General features: G+C 41.5%; 1 protein-coding gene across 2 annotated transcripts in view; it reads right to left on the reverse strand.

Annotated features, from left to right (window-relative positions):
- Positions 1-7,954: 7,954 nt before the first annotated feature.
- The window catches only part of QSOX2 (quiescin sulfhydryl oxidase 2), a 40,445-nt gene continuing 26,060 nt past the window's right edge, over positions 7,955-22,339 (reverse strand). For both annotated transcript variants that reach the window (XM_054007538.1, XM_054007537.1), the window contains exons 9-12: positions 21,911-22,033; positions 19,964-20,114; positions 15,152-15,340; positions 7,955-12,982 (exon numbers count right to left, since the gene is read on the reverse strand). In XM_054007538.1, the coding sequence (XP_053863513.1) occupies positions 12,432-12,982; positions 15,152-15,340; positions 19,964-20,114; positions 21,911-22,033 (1,014 nt within the window). In that variant the 3' untranslated portion in view covers positions 7,955-12,431. The remainder of the gene's footprint in view (positions 12,983-15,151; positions 15,341-19,963; positions 20,115-21,910; positions 22,034-22,339) is intronic.

Here is a 22,339-nt window from a genome sequence, read left to right on the forward strand (position 1 = left end):
GGGAGCTTTGCTGGTTCAATGTGGATGGTTTGTTTTTCTAATTAGTTAATGAATTTGGGAAGCTAATGCGCTTTGAAACGCTGATTTAGCCAAGTGTTGGTGTGAAGACTTGCGCCTGGCCCTCCTGAGTCCCCCTCCGGGCTTTCGAGCTGGGGGCCTTTTAATTAGCTTAATTTCCAGCAGAGGCCTGGGGAAAGAAAAGCCCAAGTGCAGACACGCCTTTGCAGCGTCCGCGGGACCCGGGAAGGAAAGTGACCACGGGTGGCCGGCAGAGTCCCGCAAGGCCGGCATACGCGTAGGCACCTGGGGACAGATCAGGGAAGGAAACTTTGCAAAGAGTCCAAGGCAAATCTAGCCCAGGGCAAATGGACCTTCGGGCGATTCTATAGCCCCGTGGACTCGCCCTTGGCTGGGTTTGGTCGAGGAGACCCTCGCTGCTCACTCCAGGCTTTCTTGTTTTGTTTTCCAGCATCAGCCTGGAGCTGGGTCACTCTGCTCTCCCCGCGGATATAGGTCACGGGCTCGTCTGTCCTCTGAGCCTGGGCAGGACCGATAGACACCCCCCCACACACACACCAACCCCGTGCTCTTCTGTTCGGGAATCTCCCCTCGGGTCCCAGGCACGTGGCGTGGTGTGTTTCACACCTCTCCGTTTGGACCGTCGTGTTTAACCCAAACAGAAGGGGTGTGTGTGTGTGATTGTGTTCCCCCCCACCATCAGGGGCTGATAATTATGGTTGTTACTGTGAGCCGGTTAATCTGAATGAATCCCTTTACCTCCTGCTTTGAGAGGATTACAAATTAATAACAGCGGCTTAAGGCAGGCAGCCTGCAAGCACATATGTTCGAGTTGCTTTTCCAAAGTCACACCCGGGGACAAGAGAGGGGCCAACACCAGAGACTCCCCCCACGAAGTATGTCCGCGAGGCTGAACCACGCTGCGATGTGCCCCGCGCGAGGAATCTCGTTTCTCCTTCGTGTCCCGGGTGTGTGTGTGTGTGTGTGTGAAAACACCGGAGCTGGGTGAGGGCTTGAGATCTGCCGGGCAGCTGCAAGGAGCAAAGGAGCTTTGCAGGAGACCACAGCCCGCTCCCCAGCTGCGCCATAACCAGCGCTGGTTACAGATTCCGTCTCTCTATATTCGCGGAAAGGTTCCGACTACCCAACGGGTCGCGAAAATCCATGATGAAAAGGCACCGAGTTCATCGCCAGGGACAAAGCAGCCCGTTTCCCTGTTGCTGTAACCCACCCACTGAGCCCTGTCAACCACAGCAACCCCCCCCCCTCCGTGTTCCGCTTTAATTATCGGGGAGAGCTAATGAAATAGAAAGGAGAGAGGAATCGAACTGAATTCACCTTGACTAAGGGAGCGGCTCTGCTAGGCTGCCCCGGTTTTATTGCACAGAAGTTGCCCACAGTCAGGAAGGCCAAGAGGGTGGATAAATTTGTTCTCAGGGATCAAACGACGGGGGCGCCAGTCCCTGAGCGAGAGAGAGGGGCACTGCCCTGGGAAAAGCCCCCCACCCAGCCAGGTCTGCTCTGTGTAGACAAACGCCAGACCTGCCCCAAGGAATGAGACCGCGGCTGGCACAGCGCTGGGCCCTGGGTTTAGTTCCAGGCGGCAGGGTATATTCTAGCGAAAGCTCTCCCTGCTGTGCTCAGATCTAGTTACAATTAATAGTTTGTTCCCCAAAAGGTCAATGGGCAAAGAGCATTTTCCTGCGGATGTTGCTTTTCCTCGCCGAACAACCAAACCAAACAACCAAACAGGAAAGGTTTTTTTAAAGAGAAAGGGGCTAGTGGGGGACTTCTCGGCATTTGTCATGTATGATGCCCCAGGAATCCCACTAGCTCTAGGCAAGTGCCGTTTATTTTTTCCCAAATCGTGAAGAAAAAACGAAATCTTGAAAATGTTCCCGTGCGGAGAATGAAATCGAATCAGAGCCGGTTCGTCAAAACGGGGCCTTCCAATGGCAACCCGTTTAGCTTCTCTTCCAGCTGTTCAAAGCTGGGTTTCAGAATTTGTCATTTCTTTTATTTTTATTACTATCAATTGACAATGTCCCCCTGATCTGAAGAGCTGACCCTGGTTGGTTGGTTGGTTGGTGCGGAAGGGTCACACCGGGGTGTTCAGGTTTTTAAAATGGGGAATGAAAACGGATCCTTTCCCGCGAAGTTTGGGGTTTGACTGATCTGTATTGGCCGATGCAAAACTCTTCCCAGCGAGCCCCGTCCCCGAGGCACGTGGCTTTTTGCAGGTCCAAGCAGGAGAAGGCTTGTTTTGCAAGGAGACGCTTCCATTTTGGATACAATTCACTAGGTAAAACTCCTTCGGTGACGTAGCACCCCGGGTATATTTCAGTGGATAAAACCCTTCCCTGGCCTTTAGCATTCATTATTAATTATGAAACCAGACACTTGCTTTGTTTGCAGCTGCTTTTCTGTAGGCAACTTTCCGTTTTAAACAGCCGACCCAGCCTTGCTAGTAGCAGGACTCAAATTTCTCCAATTAACTTTGTTTTCCACCCGGCTGTATAAACTAATAAATAGTGAATAGATTTCCCACGGAAAACAGGTTATAGACTAGACAGGTCCGTTTAGATTTACAGTGAAAAGAGGCTAATAGGGGAGAAAAAATCATGGTCAGAATTTTGTTTCGAGCAGCCAGAGTTAATATTCACTAGTTAACAGCTCTGCTCAAGTAGTGCTCTGGGCACATGAATGAGTCATGGCCAGATGCAGTGGGTACCTCCTGTGTGTGTGTGGTGGGGGGGGGAGGGTAGGAGAGAGACGAGCTCTAAGGGGCATACCTAGGACCAGCTACCAGAAAGTGTTTCTCCAGACAATGGGGAGGCTGGCACAAAATTGGTCAGATAAAGGCACAGGGGCGCTGAGAGCCACTGAACCAAACCGTAAACCTAGGATATGATGACACCCACTTTAAGCCAGAGGGTGCAGCAACACCTCTCGTTCCAGCACCTCTGTAAAGGCAATCTCAGTGTAATAATTCGTTGGTAAATTACAGCTAACAGAAACATAAAGCCAATTGACTTGCATGTTTGCATGGCTTTGTCTTGAGGCCAGGAATCACGGCGGGTGGGTTTAATTTGGACATCTCCATTGCATTTGCTTGTTTTTTTTTTTCTTCAAGAAAAATACTAAAACATCAGATTATTTAAAAAAAAAAGTGTAACCACCTGCTTTTGTCCCTAGGACAATCACAGATAAATACAGGATTCAGAGTAACAGCCGTGTTAGTCTGTATCCGCAAAAAGAAGAACAGGAGTACTTGTGGCACCGTAGAGACTAACAAATTATTAGAGCATAAGCTTTCGTGGACTACAGCCCACTTCTTCGGATGCATTTGTTAGTCTCTAAGGTGCCACAAGTAATCCTGTTCTTCTTTTTACAGATAAATACCAAATCCGGGAAGCCCCCAACCTTAAGAAAGATTCATTTTCCTCCCCGCCCCACCCCCTGGCAAGTGTCAGTCAGGGTTGCATTGACTTTGACTCCAGCTGTCTCCTCCACTAACAGTCTTAACTGTTCATTATGGCTTTGAGCACTGGGCTGTCAGTCACCAGAGAACACACTCAGCCGGGCAGGTGGGAGCTCTCTGCCTTTTCAGCGTGGCTAGCAGATTTAGAGCTGAGTGGGTCACTGCGCTGCTGCTATCAGGTGGAAGGAACCCAATCCTCGGCGGTGGTACAGCATGTCACCATTTAGGGAACACAACCTGGACAGCTAAAGTACATTAGCTGTTTAGTAAGTCAGAAGCCTGGTAAGTAAATTAATGGTCAGTAATGAGGCAGGTGAGGAGCTGAGCAGAAAAGATGCTTCAAGTCCAGCCTCACTCTTGTGGGTGGAAATGTTTGCTGATTAAATTACTGCCTGGTTCCAAGAGCAGGGAAATAGCTTCACAGGATTGAAATGAGACATGTTCTATGCCGCTCTTGTGCCCAGGGCAGAAATCAGAGGGCTCGAAGGATGGCCCTTGACATACATTTGGGTGAGAAGCCTCGATCCTGCCCACCTTTGTGCAGTTTACCCTGCAAGGCACACAAGGAGACTGGGCCTCGTGCACTTATGAAAGGAGGCTGCCTGCTCAAATAAAAGTGGATTTCTACCAACTGGGCATCCATCCAGGGCTCTTAGCTGATTGTGATTAAAGGCCCAGCATACCTGCTCCTTAACTCTCCAAGGTGCAGGATGAGAGAAGGCGCAAGGTGTGAGCAGAAACGGTGAAAGGGTGGAGGGAAGGGGGAGTGGCACCTGAGGAGCCACAGTCCTGGCTATTTAGTGAAATTGGGGCTGCTTTCCTTGCCCATATCCGTGTCTGATCCTTTCTTACCCCCAGTGATATCCTGGGGCAGTGAGTCCCAGGGGTTATTTTTTTACCAATAATTTTGGCTTCGGGTTTGGTAACTGCTGGTTTTCTTTTCAAGTCTTGGTTGTAGAAAAGAGATCCTTTTTTCCTCCTGGGCTCCAGGCAGTTGTTCTGTCAGCACCCTCTGCACATGCACCTGGTGGAATGCACAGACATGGCTCCCCAATTTTCTGCTTCAGAGGCAGAAATTTCTTCAGTCTCTCTCTGGGCTCCTTTGCATTGGAATTTTGGCCATCCTTTCCCCCCTCCCTTCAGCCTGGTCTCTGTCAAGAGGCAGGTGTAGGGGCTGATGCAGGTTTCTTATACCCTAAACATTATTTGCTTTGATTACCACTGCACACTAAGCAGAGTTTTACGTTTTTCACAATGGGCTAGTGACTAAGGCTTTGGAGTGGGAACCAGCCAATATAAGTTCTATTCTCATGTCTGCCACTAACCAAGGGCAAGGTGCTTCACCTCTGTTTACCCTACTCGCCTTTGTCTGTCTATTTAGTGTGGATGCTCTTCAGGGCAGGGATTCTTTCAATTCATGTTTGAATAGTGCCTAGCACAATAGGGCCCTGATCCTGTTTGGGTCCTCTAGGCACTGCTGTAATACAACCCAGGGTTAGAGTGAGTCATTATTTTTAGCACCCAGCAAAGTATATGAACACTTCAAATTGACAAATGCAAAGTAATGCAGATTGGAAGGAACAGTTAGATTTCATCCCCCATCATGCTCCCCCTCCACCAAGGTTTTTTAAGGTTCCACTGAAGTCCCTCATGTTTTTCTCTTCTTGTCACTTATCCCCAGAGCCGACGGGGGCGGGGGGAAGGGGAGAGCCGGTACAAATTACCGGGACCTGGCGGTCTGGAAGGGGGCCCAAGGCCCAGCTTCCCCCCTCTTGTTGGCCCTGTTTAGCCAGTCCACCCTTGCTGGGGGGCCCCCACATTTTTTTTCCATCGGGGCCCGAACCTGCTCTCAGTGGCCCTGCATATCCCATTGATTGAGGTCAGGTTGTTGTGTAAGCACCCACCACCCTCATCTATCCAAGGCAGCGCTGAGGGCCACCTGCTTACTATCTTCTTGGGTGCAATCCATCCATCTCTTCCTTGGTTTTCCTCATGGTCTTTTTCCTACAACCCTCACCTGCCCTGCTCTCTTCACCAGGTCCCCTTTGTTCATGCTCCCGGTGGGTGTGAAGCAGCAAAGTTGCACTTCCTGGATGTAGTCAGCCACCCCATGGATTTTGACTTCCATCCTAATAGTTTCATTTCAAAATCTGTCTCTTTGTGAAATTTCTCTTATGGTGGCAGGGGCGGCTCTAGCTTTTTTGCTGCCCCAAGCACGGCAGGCAGGCTGCCTTCCCGCGGCTCCGGTGTACCCACCGTCGAATTGCCACCTAATACGTGGGACTGGCAGACCTCCTGCAGGCATGCCACCGAAGGCTGCCTGACTGCCGCCCTTGCAGGGACCAGCAAGGCTTTGCTCTGCCTACTAGTTCCCCTGCCCCTCTAGAGCAGTGGGTCTCAAGCTTTCCAGACTACTTTACCCCTTTCAGGGGTCTGATTTGTCTAGTGTACCCCCAAGTTTCACCTCAGTTAGAAACTACTTGCTTACAAAATCAGATATAAAAACACAAAAGTGTCACAGCACACTGTAACTGACAAATTGCTTGCTTTCTCATTGTCTGTATGAAATTTGTTCGTAGTGACTTCACTAGTGCTTTTTGTGGCCTATTGTAAAATTAGGCCAATAGCTAGATGAGTTGAGCTACCCCTTGGAAGACCTCTGCGTACCCCTGGTTGAGAACCACTGTTCAAAGACTGGCCACCGGAAATCCTACTGGCTCAAGGCTGCCCTGCTTGAGGTGGGTGAACTTCTGGGTTAAGGCTGAAATGCCCTCCCACTGTTTGCAGTAGTCTCTGGCGCAGAAGCATACAGGCCAGCCTTACCCCTCTTTATAACCAGTATCTACTACTGCCCTTTGGTAACTTGCTACAAAAAGAAGGAAACTGCTTGCTCAACAGTCACCTTATGCTAAGAACTATAGTGTATTTGTTGGCATCGCTGACACACACACTGCAATGAGAGGGCCTTTCCCCCATTAGACTAAATGTACACCCACTTTCTTCCCACCTTCTTCTATCCGCCGTGTTGCTGTAGCCGTGTCCGTCCCAGGATATTAGAGAGAGACGAGGTGGGTGAGAGACACACGAGTTTTCGAGCTACACGGAGCTCTTGCCAACAGAAGTTGGTCCAATAAAAATATCCCCTCACCCACTGCTTTTTATAGGTGGTGGGAGCTCATTCTGAACCCCACCTTGGCCGTAACAGCACTTTGGGGAGGTCCTTAGTCATCTCGTTTTGATTCACCTACATCGTATTTGCAATTTTAGACGCCTCCCACCGTCCATATGAAACAAGTCCTAGTACAGATCCTTGGGACAACCCCCTTTAATTTTCCACCCTGATGAAAATTGACCATCTATTCGTTTTCTGACCAGGGGAACTTAGTTTCCTTAATTCTCTTATGGAGTTTGTCAAAGGCTTTTATAAGTCCAAATAAATTATGTCAACATATTCTCCTTTAATATTAGAGGCAGAATTTTTCTTTACAGAAGCTGTGCTGGTTTGTCCCTATGGTAACAAATATGTAACACTATAGGTTTTATAACTGTTTTAAATTACAGTTTCAATCAGTTTAACTGGTACTGAAATAAGACTTCCACAGATTACTCCCAGCCCCTATTTTAAAAGGAGGCACCATTTGTTACTTTGTGAGTTGGGGCAGGAGGGAATTCTACTTCAACAAGCAGGACAGGATCGCTCCACAGCACTTGAGGGGTTTCCCGGGGGGGGGGGGGGTCTGACCTCCAAACAGCTAGTGAGCAAACCCTATGCCTACTAGCCAGGGTCACACGCTACAATGAGTGAACACGCCTTTCTGTAAGGACGTTTGGGACTTGGAAGTGCTTGTCTACAACCAATTTTTTCCTTAAAATTTCCCACTGATAGTAGCCCTTGTGTAGGAGTCTTCCTGTCAGCACCCTCTTCAGCACATTCAACAGTGTTGCCCAGAATTGATTTGAGCAGGGTTAAACGGTGGTGGCAGGGTCAACTTTAGCATGCCCATTGTTGCCACCATGAGGACATGCACTGGTGAGAAATTAACAAATGTCTAGTGTAATCACAGCCCACAAGATCAGCAGCAGCGAGGAAGCAAATACTTTGTCTATTAGATACACTCCTTTGTCTTAGCTCAAAGAGAACCATGAAACAAAGTGAAATACAGACAATAGTTTTTCATCCCCACTAGACACAGCTTCACCAATATGCCATTTACATTAATGCTTTATGAAGTTAGGGGGTGGGGGCTGAGGGGAAGTGAATTTGGAAATTCAAAGTATTACACTTTTAAAAATATTTGGCCTGAACCCAACACTTAAGTTTAACAACATATGATGCCCCCTACTGGTTGAAATGGACTTTAACCAAGTTATTCTTGCAACATTCCCCAATTTGTATTAAAAGTCCAGATCAAAAAGGATTTGACCAGAAAAAGAATCAAAATGCATTTTTCCAAAAATGTTTGCAATTTATTTATTTAAATGAGCACATTCATTTACAGTTTGGTACAAAATGGGCACTTTCTCTGCTAGAGAGAGGTATCACACTGACATTTTCATGTCCACTACTTTCTCTTTTATTCAAGTCATTCAATTAAAAATAAATAAAACACTTAAATTATTGAACGGTTATATTCAGTCTCAACAGCTTGTAGTCAACATTTTTAGACACAGAAAATACATTTGAACCTTCTGTCAAAATGGTACTAATGTCCAGTTCTAAACAGAAGTCACGTGAAACGGACACAATTTGCAGTTAGATTGGAACTCAGGGGAATAGTTTCATTTTGGCATTCTTGGAACTAGCTTCCCCTCCCCCCCTTAGACCTAGTAGGTCCCTATATTTATTTGTTATTTTTACTTTTTTCTGCAGTTTAATGTTCTCAATGTGAAAATATCTGAACAGCACAGAACCCTTTCAGTGTGTTACGATGGACAAAATTCCTTCCTGAAAATGGAAGTCTGGTATGATCCATACATATCGATTTCTCTCACCTTGCAAATTTTGGAACTTAGCGCATTATAAAATCAAAATTCCTGGATTGAATAGGTGCTTTTAAAGGTATTTTAATAAAAGGAAATAACCAGATTATGACAGGGTATTTGTAATACAGCATGTCAAAACAGCATTGCGTTATCTCATGACGGACACGTAACACTTTCTGGAGACGCAGTCAATCAGGAGTAAAATCATATTATAGCACTGAATGTGGAAATCCATTGTGACAGTCATCATGCACAAAAGGAAATAACACGGGTCAGTTTAAACCTACACAATAACAGCACAAACTGAGATTTACATAACTAAACCCAAAGTTCAGGGCAGCTTTTCCAAGTGAGGTGGGCATTGCTACCAATGAAAATGAAAGCTATGTACCAATTACATGGCAGCACTTAGCCATAACACCAAGATTGGATAATTCAAATTCTGTTTACATCTCTCTCTATTCTTTGCGGAAAAAAAGCTATCCTGGAAGTTTGGGTATCTGTTCCACTTCCCAGGTTTCAAAACAGCATAAAGGCAGAGTGAAAGCTTACAGTATTTATAGTGAGCAAAGCACATTTTCTTAAATGCATCACCCACTAGCTGTTCTAAGGGCAAAATCATCCCCATGATCCTTCACTGGCTCGACTGGTTCAATTAATATACCGATGAAAATAAAAGGAGACAAAAAACTAACGAACCCAATTCTACACATCCAGCAGAGTTAAAAATAAGCCAGTGTTATTTAATACTAAAATGTGTGATACTAACAGCAACAAGGAAGTTCAAAGATCCCTCTGAGACTGATCAACATTTTCCAAGTCAGGTGCCCCATTTTTAGAGATGCTAAGCTCCCTCCACTTTGTCAAGTCCACCCGAAAAAATCAGGCCACTTGGTTAGGGGCCTGACTTAACGCCTCCAAGTTCCAAAATTTTGGCCTCTGTTCTAACTAAGCTCCTCCCTTTGGGGCCCCCACTATTTGAAACCCTATAATAACAAAGCACAATGGCACTGATCAGACTGAGAACCTTAATTGTTAACTTCCACTCTTGTTTCACCATCTCTCGGAGTATTCAAAAATGAGCCCCATAAGACCTTACAGGGATTCTTAACAATCCCACAAAAGAGGGAGGAAGCCATTTTGGTCCATCATGGTCCACGCCTTTAAAAACATCCATTTACTTAGAAAAATGCAGACTGACGTGAAATCGTCATGGCTGCTTCTTCACATCCATTTCGGCGGAAATTCTTACAACTTCACAGACGCCCCAAGCATAAAACCATCATCCTACGGCAGCCTCTGCTACCTCAACACACTGCCAAGGGGCCCAGGCAGTGGACAGAATGCAGAATTCCAACCCTCTAGCTCCAGGTATAGAGATGGGGTTTGTCACTCATGCAAAGCCCATTTATTCAGGCTTTGCACATAAACTTTAGCCCTGAGGCAGCTTAAGAAAAACATGAGCGCTTGTCGTGTGAATGCAGATTTAGGCATTTTTAGACACATGCAAATGTATGCAGAGTAAATTTCTTGAAGTGGTTATTGGAAATAGGCAATAGTTACTGCTAGTCCCTTTGCATTGGCTTTCTTTGAATAATCCTTTGCCTTCTTTTCAAATTACACAAAGCTGCGGTTTGACACACACATCCCTATATTTTCCACTTGTTAATAAATAAAAAAAAAATTCTGTCCTTGTTGAGACGAATGTGCTAAGTTTTAACTTTATAATAGGGCTTGCAGTGGAAATCAGAAGGGGACATTACAGAAGTACACAGAATAATTAACCAAATGAAGGAATAAATGATTGAATTAGCCTGGAGCTGTTTATTCCCCCTCTCATAATACAAGAGCAAGGGGACATTCAGTGAAATTGACAGTTCACTTTAACACTGATATAAGGAAATACCTTTTTACACAACATAATTGATTTGCAGAACTCAATGCCAAAGGAAAACATTGAGGCTAGAGCGTGGCAGGTTTAAAAAAAGATTAGACATATGGATGAGAAGAACACCAAGAATTACACTAGATAGGATTGTAAACCTCATGCTCCATGCCATAAACCATCCACTGACAGCTGAAATCAGGAAACTTCTACATTGGGCTGGTAATTTTGTAACTGTTCGCTTCGTGGCTTCTTATGCCTTCCTCTGAAGCATCTGGCACCAGCCACAGTCAGAATACTCGACAGATGGACCAGTAGTCTGATCTGGAATGGCAATTTCTATGTTCCAAAAAGCTGCCACGACCCATACTGGAGTAAAAGTGATGAGCACAATTGCAACTAAATGTCTGTTTAGAACCAGGGGTCACTCCAATGAAATTAATAAGCAGCAGGTGTAAAAACAAACATAAGGACGGATTTCTTCACATAATGCAGTCAACCTGTGCAATTCGTTGCCAGGGGATGTTATGAAGGCCAAAAATATAACTGGGTTAAAAAAAGAAGTAGATAAGTTCCTGGAGGATCGGTCCATCAATGGTTATTAGCCAAGATAGTAAGGGACGCAACTCATGCTCTGGGTGTCCCTAAACCTTTGACTGCCAGAAAGTGGGACTGGATGATCACTTGATAATTGCCCAGTTCTGTTCATTCCTTCTGAAGCATCTGGTACTGGCCACTGTCAGAAGACAGGAGACTGGAGTAGAGGACCACTGGACTGACCCAGAATGGCCATTCTTATTTTGTTGTTTTTTAATCCAAACAGTGGAATGCACTAGCAGAAGGAACATGCATAAGGAGACTGTCTTGAATCACTCATAGTTTTGTAGCACCAGAAAACTTTACAATTGTGAGCAAAGACTCCTCACCACCTCGCAGGCTCAGAATGGGAGATTTCTAAATGAAATGCTTACATTGTGGAACCCTTTAGACTGAAGGTTTTTTTGTGTGTGTCACAATGTTGTAAGAAGTTCACTGTAACCAGAACTGCAATTTGTATTGGCCCACCAAAACCAATCAGGACTTTCAGTCTATTTGACCAGGCACGGAGTTTCACTTTACTAGAGTTCATGAGAAGTGGCTTCCAATAGCGTAATTCAACAGTAGGGTATTTCCCCTAACTATTCCTTAGTTACTTCCCTACTTAATAAATTAGCAAATAGAGTGGGTTATTTAATGCTCTGCTTAAGCTTGGAATAGCGGGGCAGGCAAAAAGATTGGGCCTGGTTCTGCTCTCACTTACAATGGTGTAACTCCATTGACGTCAACAGGGTTCCTTTTGAATGGACATTGCCCTACGCAAGATCAGAATCAGGCCTCTTGTACACTATTCAGATCATCCAAATACCCCAGGCCGAGCTTCCTGGAAGTGCATAGTCCCTTGGTTGGAACTAAGGGGAGAGGGAGGAATTGTATTTGGACACTTATGGCTTCCAACTACAAGAATGTAATGGAGAAAAACATTCATTTTTTAAAAAACATAATACATTTGTAAAGTTTATTCAAATACACTTTTTCTTCCTCTGGGAAAAAAAATCAAAATTCTTGCTTCTCTAAAGGCAACAACAAGATCTCACACAATGAGCAGCGGGTGGACAGGTAGATTATTAAGTCAACTCAGGATAAAATTAAAAGGCTGTGTCAGAACACACACACAATAGTATTCAGTTTCTTTCCAAAACCTGGAGTAACTAATTACATTGTGCAATTCCTCACATTAGAGACCAGTAAATGATGCAAACAGTACGTAATGATATGTTAATGGAAAAGTTCAATCTTTCTCCTTTAGTAAACACTAAGTCAGTTCTACGGACCTGGATACTAGACAATATTGAGATTCCTAGAGCACGCTCTACAGCACTAAGCGAGAACACTGGTGAAATGAGTTGGGAGCCGGGGAGGAGGGTTTTGAAACAATACTGTGTATAAAATCCCTGATCATAAATATTAAAGCTGCGTCTGGTACTGATCAGCCACTTACAAGGAAAATGTCGTTTCTGGTAAGTTCTACACACCCGGACGATAATACCTCACCTTCCACCGTTTGGACCTCATTCGGAAAAAAAAGTACATTATCATTAAAAATAAGGATGATGCTACATAAAGTACAACACATAGACTCATGTCTATGTTAGAAAATCCAATCCCTAAGAAGGACACAGACGGCTTGGTCTCTTTATGGATAACGGATTCGATTGCATTTTTACTTCTATCTCTGACAGGTCCGTTATTTGCTATTAATTTATCTAAGGCCTTAGATTTTGAATCCAACACATTTTTTTGATCCAGGATCTTGTCTTCTTTGTTTCCACTTGTTTTCTTGGGTAAATTTTTGTCTTTTCTCTCTCTCACATCCCCAACTTCTATTTCATTAACGTTAACCTGGCCTTCCGTGTATTTATATAGAATATTTTCACTGTGATAGTGATGCTTCAAGAACTGTAGCACTTGGGCCTCATCCCAGCTGTGTAACCCTTTCATTTCATCGTGGCACTCGGGACAGAGGTCTGGAGTTGGCCACTGAACTTTAGGGAATTTTGGATCTTCACTCAGATCACCTAAGGAAGGAAAAAGAGAAAATACAAATGGACAAAAGAATGTAATCTATGCATCTGCTCATCTGAAACTGAGGAGACTGCTTTCCATTTAATGCAAGTAGTAAGCTTAGTTTAAGGAAACAATAAAAGCCACACTTAAAAAGCCACAGTCAACATGTTTATACTAATCTAAGAATGATCAAGAATGAATTTTGAAATCAATACAAAGCCTTCTTTGTTGAAATGTTAATTTTCATATTCTGAGTTACTGCTTTTTTCTTGGAGGACACAAACATTACATTATGACAGTCTCCCTGTAACAGGAGAGCAGTTCACAAATGCTACAGTTTTAGCAATGATAAAAACCACTCAATCAAATGCATTTCCAGGAGTTAATTTAAGTTATGGCTCAAAATGAACTGCTCTTCTGTGCACAGTACTATGTAGTCCTGAAGCCTAGTTTTCGGCAAGATGCTTCAAGGCCAAAGTCTTGTAAATATATTTACAAGTTTCTATAGATACTCGCAACAATTCCATCCTTACCCTGCTTATTTCAGAAGCGTGTTTTACTACCATAGCAAACCATTTTCAGTACTTTGATGATGGTTTTTATAGATTTAAAATGTTTCAGTTTGCTTGATAACTTTTAAACGTATAAGCGTTTCTCTTGGACTGGGTTCAATTTTAGTGTTTCAATTTCTCATAGCAGCAGCCATCATTTTGTCTTAATTGGTGGTAGCTGTCTTCCATAGCTAGTGTTGGACTTTGTCTGCTCTAGAATAAACTCCTTAAATTTCAGTTGAGGTATTTTAAAACAAAAACCTTTATCTGGTTGAAAAAACTAACATGGCTACAGTGTCAATACATTTATTGTTCAAAAATTTCACAGAACTATGATAATACACAACAGGAAATAACTATTTGTAGAATTCACTAAGTGGCTTTTAGAGAGTTGTAAAGTTCCTACAAACCACCACAAACTATAAATTAATCCTAAATTACAGTCCGAAAGAGAAAACAGATTTTAACAAATTTAGCACATATAATTTGGCATTATTTGCAATGCACGTTCAAAATCTGTACTAGAAGGGACTTTGACCAATTGTTGCATTACTCAAACCAGCATCTTAGTGAACTCTCCAAGAAGAAAATATTTTTTTCTAAAATATTATATTCTATCTTGACAATACTTAGCAACCTATCGTGAAGAAAAAGACTCCAATTTTTCCCTTTACCCCATCATACATTGGTAACATGCATTACGGGGAAATTTTATCTACTATGTTGCGTGCTTCTCCTACTTAGAGGCACAAGACAAAATGTTTGTATTCAAAACAATATTTAAAACTTCACATATCTTGGGAATGCAGCTTACCCAGAAAATAAACACAATGTTGTACATTTGAATTGTAAGTAATGTTACATACACTAATCCATAACAGCAGACAGGTACTAAGTGCAAATAGAAACCAATTTTCTTTAGTGCTTTTAGTTATAGGACACCAGTGCAACACAATGGATTAAATACAACCTAATAGTTTCATGGTGTTTTAGTCCAATTGTTATAACAAAAGCTCTATAGGGAAACAAATCATATTTGAAGAATAATTTTAGTTTATTCAGTTATTGATTTATGCATAGTTTAAACCATTCTACACCAAGGAACAGAATTCTGTTCCATTATGATCATCTTCTCAATTACATTTCTCTAGTGATTTTTGTATTCCCAGCTAGAACAAAATGAAAACAGGTTTTCATGGTGATCTAAAACATTCTGGAAAGAATTGTAATTATTCTCGTTCACAGATTAGTAAGTAGTTAAGCTGCATTGCTCAGTTTCAAACAGGGTTTGAAACACATTCTGGAAGAATCATCTCATCACGCAGCAGGTGGAACTTCAGAAAAACTGATGCTCTTGAGAACAATGGAGCCTCCACCACACACACATTATTGTATCCTGAACCATTGTGACCTGAAGAGCGGTGTGCCTTAAATGGAAGTTTTACTCACTCAGCGTTATTTCTGTTGGAATTGGAAATGTGCGCTGTGATCAGTTAAAGTAATAACTTTTGAACACCCCCAGAAGTAAGACCACTATTCATTCAAATTACATTGTATAACAGTACTATCATCATAGTCACCAGACCAAAGCTAGCTTTGGTATGTGTTCCTATGCCAGATCTGCCATACCTGCAAGCCTGTCATTCACTACATTGTGCTTCTCCCACAGCCAGAGAACAGCCTGGTCTAGGGTTTTCACGGAATCCATGGATTCTTTAGCCATCTCTTCAAAATGCTGAGTACAAGCCTTGCACCCAAAAAAGTGCTGAATATACCTCCGCATGATCTGTAGGACCACTTGGGGATTATCCTCAAAACCTGGAAAGAGCAATGGGTCCCTGTTAGCAGCACCTGAACAAACACAGCTTCCAACATTTTTCCACCTGCACAAGCAAGATACATAGCAAACCAAAATAAAAATGGATCATGGGGGAAAAAGAGAAGGAAATGTTGCCCCCTGTTGGTTCCGCACAATGATGCTAGCATTTCAAAATTTAGAATGTTGGTTTTATTTTACAGATGTTCCTTTATGTGGATATCCATCGTACAAGTGAGCTCACACAGCAACTGCACCTCAGCGAATCACAACTGAGGTGGACAGTGAACAGTTTTGCATAAATAGTTCTACTGCCTAATAAAAATAGCTATTTATACAAATAAAACCTTGTTGTAAACAAATACTAGACAGACACAGAGCGTTAAAGATATTTGACTTTACAAAGGTGAACTGAATGCAGGAAGGATAACATTATATATAGTATCGAAAGCTAATCAGTGGCGTTCACTTATTTCCCCTTTCAAAGGATATTTTGCCAATACAGAAAAGAAAGGCAGCTACAAGATCTATGTGCAGCACAGATGCTAAAACACTTTTTTCAGACGCTCAAGTCACAGAGTAAGATTTGGCACTGTGAAGCCAACTGTAGTTTCTTTATATAGCAAGTGATTTTTACAACAATAGAGTATACTCTAAGACCTCTTTCAATGACTGAATGAACACCCAATGTCAATTCAATATTAAATTTGAGCTCAAATACTATAATGTTGGGTGACCTCATTTAAAAAAAAAACCCCAAACAGCAAAACCCCTCAAACAGGTAAAGATGTCTCTGTAGCCACAATCTGCCTCTCACCTTTCATTAATATTTTCTGTAAGTTTGAGGAACACAAATATCGCATTCTCACTACATTTACAGAACACAAAGGCATACATATATGTATATTTAATACAGTGACTTTACTTAAGTAACACTTATAAAAATCAGAATTTTGGAATGATTTTCTGGTAGAATCATGACTATTGGTTCACAGTGTTTACACGCCCATGCTGAAGATACGAGAGCGCATTATTATGTAGTGCAGAAAAACTGCAAAGACCTCTGCAAACGAAGAGCCTTATCCTGCCGTTATGACTGTATACAGTGGGCCTGTAGTCTGAGAAGTACTGTAAGAGCACTCGGCTAAGATTTAATTGCAGAGTAGCGTAGAGATGTCTGACTAGTACGTAACTTCTCTTGTAAAACATACTGTAGTATATTTACTAGTATACTATGAATTATCGTAAATAATTGACGTAAAAACCTTTGCCAAATGTAGTACATTTTGTGATGTAGCTTCCTTGATGGACTGAATTAGCAACTACTGTAGCTGAACAAAAATTCAACAATCTACAATGGGATGAGATACAGTAAGGTTCTACCATAATTGATTACAGCATATGCAACATTTTATTTACATTGACTAATGTTAAATATAATTATATTTGAAGTACTTTAATTTCAAAACAGTTCTGTAGTGCATCTATAACCTCCTGCATTGTTCACTGGAAAAATTGTTAGCACAAGCTATTAAAAATATTAACTGTTCATGTACTCCAGAAACACATGCACAAGAGTCTATTCATAAAACACATGTAGGCAACAAAACAGCAGCATTATGCTGTAAACATGAAAGCTCAAACATGAAAAGAAGTGATTTGAAACCAAAGAGAAGTAATAAATGGTGAACAATCTCTACTCAGACATTCAATATCTGTGATTGAACAGACATGTATAAATAAAAAAAACCAACTGAGATTAAAGCAGATTAAATGTGAGTATTAAAAGAACCGCTGAAAAATAATTTTAGAAAGCCAACATGAATTTCAGGCAAAACAAAACTATTACTAAGCAACAGTATTTTAAAGATTGATCTTTTAATTGTTTTAAACAAACACAGTTTATACTATTCTTCAGATTATTGGCAAACTCAGCCCCTTTACATAGGAGCAAAGAATCACACGCAGATTTAACCATATGCATTAACTCTTAAAATTCTACCTCCTTGAAATCTCAAGTGTCACAATGTTCATCTTTTGAGTGTTTCTTGTGATTTATTGATTTACAGATTCTTGAGAAAATTTGGATGTTATCAATAAAACAAATATAGGACCTCATCCTGCAAAACCTTACACGTGCAATATTTACTCATGCGAATAGCCCCATCATCTCAACACGGCAGCTCATATAACTAAGGATTTGCAGGACTGAATTCTTGCAATGATTTTAAGCACTATGATTCCACTAGATTCCTTTACAGGATCCTGTTGCAGGATCAGACTACACAGCTCAACGGTTTAACAATGTGTCTGCAAATATATATTGAAGGAAATGATCTGTTAGGAAAACGAGAGCAAATTCACTTTAGCTAACAGACTCTACAAGTAACTAGAACTACCAAGAAAATACTGTTGCTTTTAAAAAATAAAAAATCCAAACGCAAAATGGCTCATTTTGTTTGTTTTTCTTTTATCAGCCCAGAGATAGATCTTCTATTAACATCTGCCATGTATCATCACGTAATCCTTCTTTTCTCTTTCCTCCCAAACTACTGCAATTCAGGGTAACCCTAATCTTTAAAGTGGACAAGAATCATAAAACCCTACCTGTGGTGGGAAGGATTAGGGAGTGCATCATGCTTTTTAGTAGATGGGATTTAAACAAGCAATAAGGAGAGGAAAACCTCCCAAGACATAATCCGACAGTCTCAGACTGACCCAATTCTTTCGCCATAAGAAGTGATCATCAAATATCTGCCCCGTTTTAAATTGATAGTTAAGTGTACTGAAGATTTTTCAGGTTCTAGAGTACACTTTACATTTCTGCCTGCTTTGAAAACACACTTGCAATAAGCAATTTAAGATGCAATTTTGCATAGTTAAATTATGCAGAACAACAAAAATAAAAAATCATACTGCTAAACTACAGCATTTTTGTGGCAAGTGGAATGAGTGAACGAAGAGCACCGGGAGGTGTAAGTAATACCGGCTGTCAGTGCAGTGCCATCCAACGTGCCTCTCTACGGTGTGCTCTTCACTAGGCATTGTTGGTGTTAACTTCTAAAAGGGATTCAACCTGTCTTTCCACAAGTATAAATGTACAAGTACCGCTAGTTAGATGCTGAACTACCCAATTTGTAGATGGAGTCAAGCTATGACAATTAAGCAACCTTAATTGTGTCTGCAAATAATGCAGCACAAAAAATTGTGCCTATAATTTGTGAGTTCAACCACAGAGGCTTTTTATTTATTTATTTATTTAAGAAAACCTGGCCTGTTACAAACGGCAACTGGAAAAAATTAAACCAGTTTCTGACGTTGGCCACGTGGTGACATTCTTCCTGGAATTTTATCTTTCAAGGACATTTCTTGCGACTCCAATCCACCAATCTGGACACAGGGTTATTCCACACAGGCTTCCTAGAGCCTGGCTCTGCCTAAACTAGTTGTCCAATTGTTTTACAAAGTCTTTCTCAAACAGGTATATCCGCAAAAGGTACAAACCTCCATATTCTTATCACTAAATAGTCCCTCCTGACTGATGGAAACCAAAGTGGATTTTTAGCATACAGAGCATTTGGGGCCATAATTAAGGGAAATTAATTGGAAACTACCCAACTAAAATTGGGGCAACCTCAGATTATTCTTGCCCTATTCCTGAAGAGATGATTTGAAAGGTATTCCATAATTTATCCATTTGCTATAACATTTCTAGAACTCTTCCATTACATTGCTTTGACATTATAATCAGCGCAAGTATTTTTAAAATACAACAGAGCAGAAATAAAATACTGTCCTGTCAAATACAAAATGATTTAGAAAATTTCATTTTAGCATCAATAATTCATTCTTCGAACTATGATGGAAATAAAATGTACATCTGACCAACAATGCATACAAGCTTCTTAAATATGAAGAATACCAAATTTTCATACCCCCCCCCCCCCCGTGGTTGTAAAAGACAACTAATTATTTGGTGTGTCTGCTATTAAAGAAGAAAGATCACTTCTGGGCACAAACTTTCATGGTTGACCTACAATATGAAAATGCAATCGAAATAATTATTCAGTCCTATGATTTAGTATCTATAAAATTACATGAATTGGTTCATGACCAATTATTTTGCTTTATAACTAGTTGAGCTGCACTACTAATTCACATTTTAAAAAAAATATAGGATATGATCTATCCTAACAAACAGATTTGCATACCATCCTCCCCCCAACTTAATTGGGAGAAATATCAGTTCAGTGTTTCAAAGACATTCCCACTGATCTGTGTTTCATTTTTCCCCCATCTTCAAGGCCACAGACCTTACTTAACCACTCCTGCAGGAGAGAAGAGATGGCCATTGCTCCTTTCAGAGCCCTCAATACAGTTCTTGAGTCAACCAGAAGGGTTGCGGCAGATATGCCCTGACCCCTACTGGTCCAGAACTGAAAAACTGAGCCTTGGATGTCAATGTCCTCCATGGAACTGGAGTGCATCTTTTATTAAAGCCTGTGTGTGTGATCTCTGAGCAGAGATTTATTCAAATCCAGTATTTGTTATGCTAATTTATGCACAGCTAGCTTGCCACATCAAGATCTCCCCTCCTTTAGTTCTCCTGCATAACTGCTGCTTACCTGTGTTGATTAGCGCTTTTGGTTGAACGGCAGCTTGAACAGTTAAGGTGTGGAACAGCTTCCAGAGGGAACAGGTATAACCTCTCAGCTCTGGTCTGCTCCCCTGACAGCCGACCCACTGAATGTGGTTAGTGAGAAATATTCCAGAAATCTGAAAAGAAAAAAATTCTTTAAAATGTGTCCAGTCTGGGACCAGATTACTTGAAAATGACACTTCCCTATTGAACTTATCACGTCTGTTAATTGCTCCTGAACATACAAGATAGGTCTGGTATGTGTGCACCTCTTCTTGTTGTGTTTACCTGGTAATTTCAATAAGTCAGTTAAAAGAAACAGACCTTTACGCATGTGTGACTAGCAGAAAAGGGCCTAAGACAAGCAAGCCTATACAGCCAAACATGTACAATGCGGATATTACAGGTTGATGTTTGGACATTCTTTTAGTTGAGTATTATCTTCTGGTTAAATAGAAGGTATGTCTACATTGACAGTGGTGTGTGGAGTACAAACACTGCATTACAAGCTAGCAGAGGTATCAACAGCAGTGTTGATGATGAACACAGCTTAGGTGAGTAGAATAAATGTCCTTAATGCCTGAACCCCCAGGTTCCATGCCTTACATCGCTCTCTCCATTCCCCCCATGTCTATGCTGCAATTTTTAGTAGTGTAGTTTCCTGCTGCTGGAGCATTTCCCCACCACAGTGAAATGCTCCAGCCGGAAGGTGCGGGGGAGCAGGGAAAGGCTTTGGCTGGTCCCCATGGCGTGCAGCTACACACTGCAGTGACAAGTGTTGACACAGCCTGCCTTTCACGGTGTACTCTGCACACCACTGTCTACACTGACATAGCCTTAGTTCATGTATTTTCCCAGCTAGCACCTTGCAAAAAAAAGGCAGTTTAATGAAATGCTCAGTTCAGATCAGAATGGCCCAAACCTGCAAGATGACGTTCTCAATTCCCACTGAAATGAAAGGGAACTGAGGGTACCCAGTACTCCACAGACACTCAGCACATTCCAGGATCAGCCTCCAAATGTATTAGTTAACATTACAGTTAATGACAGTAGATCCTAATTTAAAATAAAGATGATCCATTTGTGACGGTGTATTAAGTTGAAGCTATTAAATTCATGTTTAAAGGAACTTGGAATTTAAGTAGTCTGGGCTATTCTAATGCATTGTTATTAAATATCTTTTTGTGTAAGCATTAAAGCAGGACATAATACTTTTCTCTTAAACGCTATAAATTAGTGTGATGGAAAATATTAGGCATCCTAATTTGTAAGATTCTTTATAAAAAACACTAGACAAAATTTTTTTTTATTCTCTTCAACACCTGTTCTAGGTCAGTATATTAATAAGTTTCTGAAAATTTTTCAGAAACTTATGTAAAATCACAATGGCTAACTTTGCCAGCTTTTAAACTCTAGCCTTCAGGACAATCACAGTGCTGGCAATAACTGGTCCAATTCAAAGTCCTAAAAATCCCATTCATCAGAGGAGAAGGAAATAAAGAGGGAGGTGTGTTTCAACATACAATAAATGCGTGGAATTGATTTGTGCTGAACAGTCTCATCCTGCCCTTCTCTGCCAGAAAGGCAATGTTCATATTTTGTGTGTGCATGTGTCTCTTTTTAAAAGATATTGAGCAAACATTTTCATCAGAGACACTGAGTTACCTGAGCATGCAAAGGAAAGAACTGTAACATCAGTGACGGCACGTTCATACACAGGGACTGTGCTGGGCTGCACTGTACTACATGTCTCTCATTTAAGTTCCTTCATGGGGATTTTTTTCTGGTTAACGAATTCACTTTATTTCCATTTTAACCTTCTTATAACTGCATTATGCTTGAGGGAGGCATCAGTAAGTGGTGTCTTGGATTTATACAGAACCTTATCCTTTACTAATTCTGTACTTTATGCTGGAAACTAGTAACAGCTTACCCGCATTTTGTTGTTGACCAGATCTAGGATAGCATCATAAGGGATTTTGTCTAATGGAAGGCTCACCAGCCACTCTTGCAAGGTCTCTAACAACTTCACCACGGGCTGACGGCCAGGAAATAACTAATGGAAATAAGAAAGTACCCATAGATTTTAAAGCACTCATTACGGTGAGACCAATTCATATTTTTAAATGTTTTTACTTCTTAAAAGCTTTAATTAAACTTGCCATACTAGATTTTTTGTTACATACAATTGGAATTAATCACTTATTATATTTTTCAGTAAATACCCTTTTTGCATTAATTTAACATCTGTACACATACTTTGCTCACCACTGAAATGCAGCTGGTATTTTACAGCACACACAAACATAATACAGCAGTTTAGGATAGAACATGAAGGAAATTGTATCCAAACTGCAGGAAG

This window comes from Malaclemys terrapin, chromosome 17 (genome assembly GCF_027887155.1).
Source record: "Malaclemys terrapin pileata isolate rMalTer1 chromosome 17, rMalTer1.hap1, whole genome shotgun sequence".
NCBI classification, from domain to species: domain Eukaryota; kingdom Metazoa; phylum Chordata; order Testudines; family Emydidae; genus Malaclemys; species Malaclemys terrapin.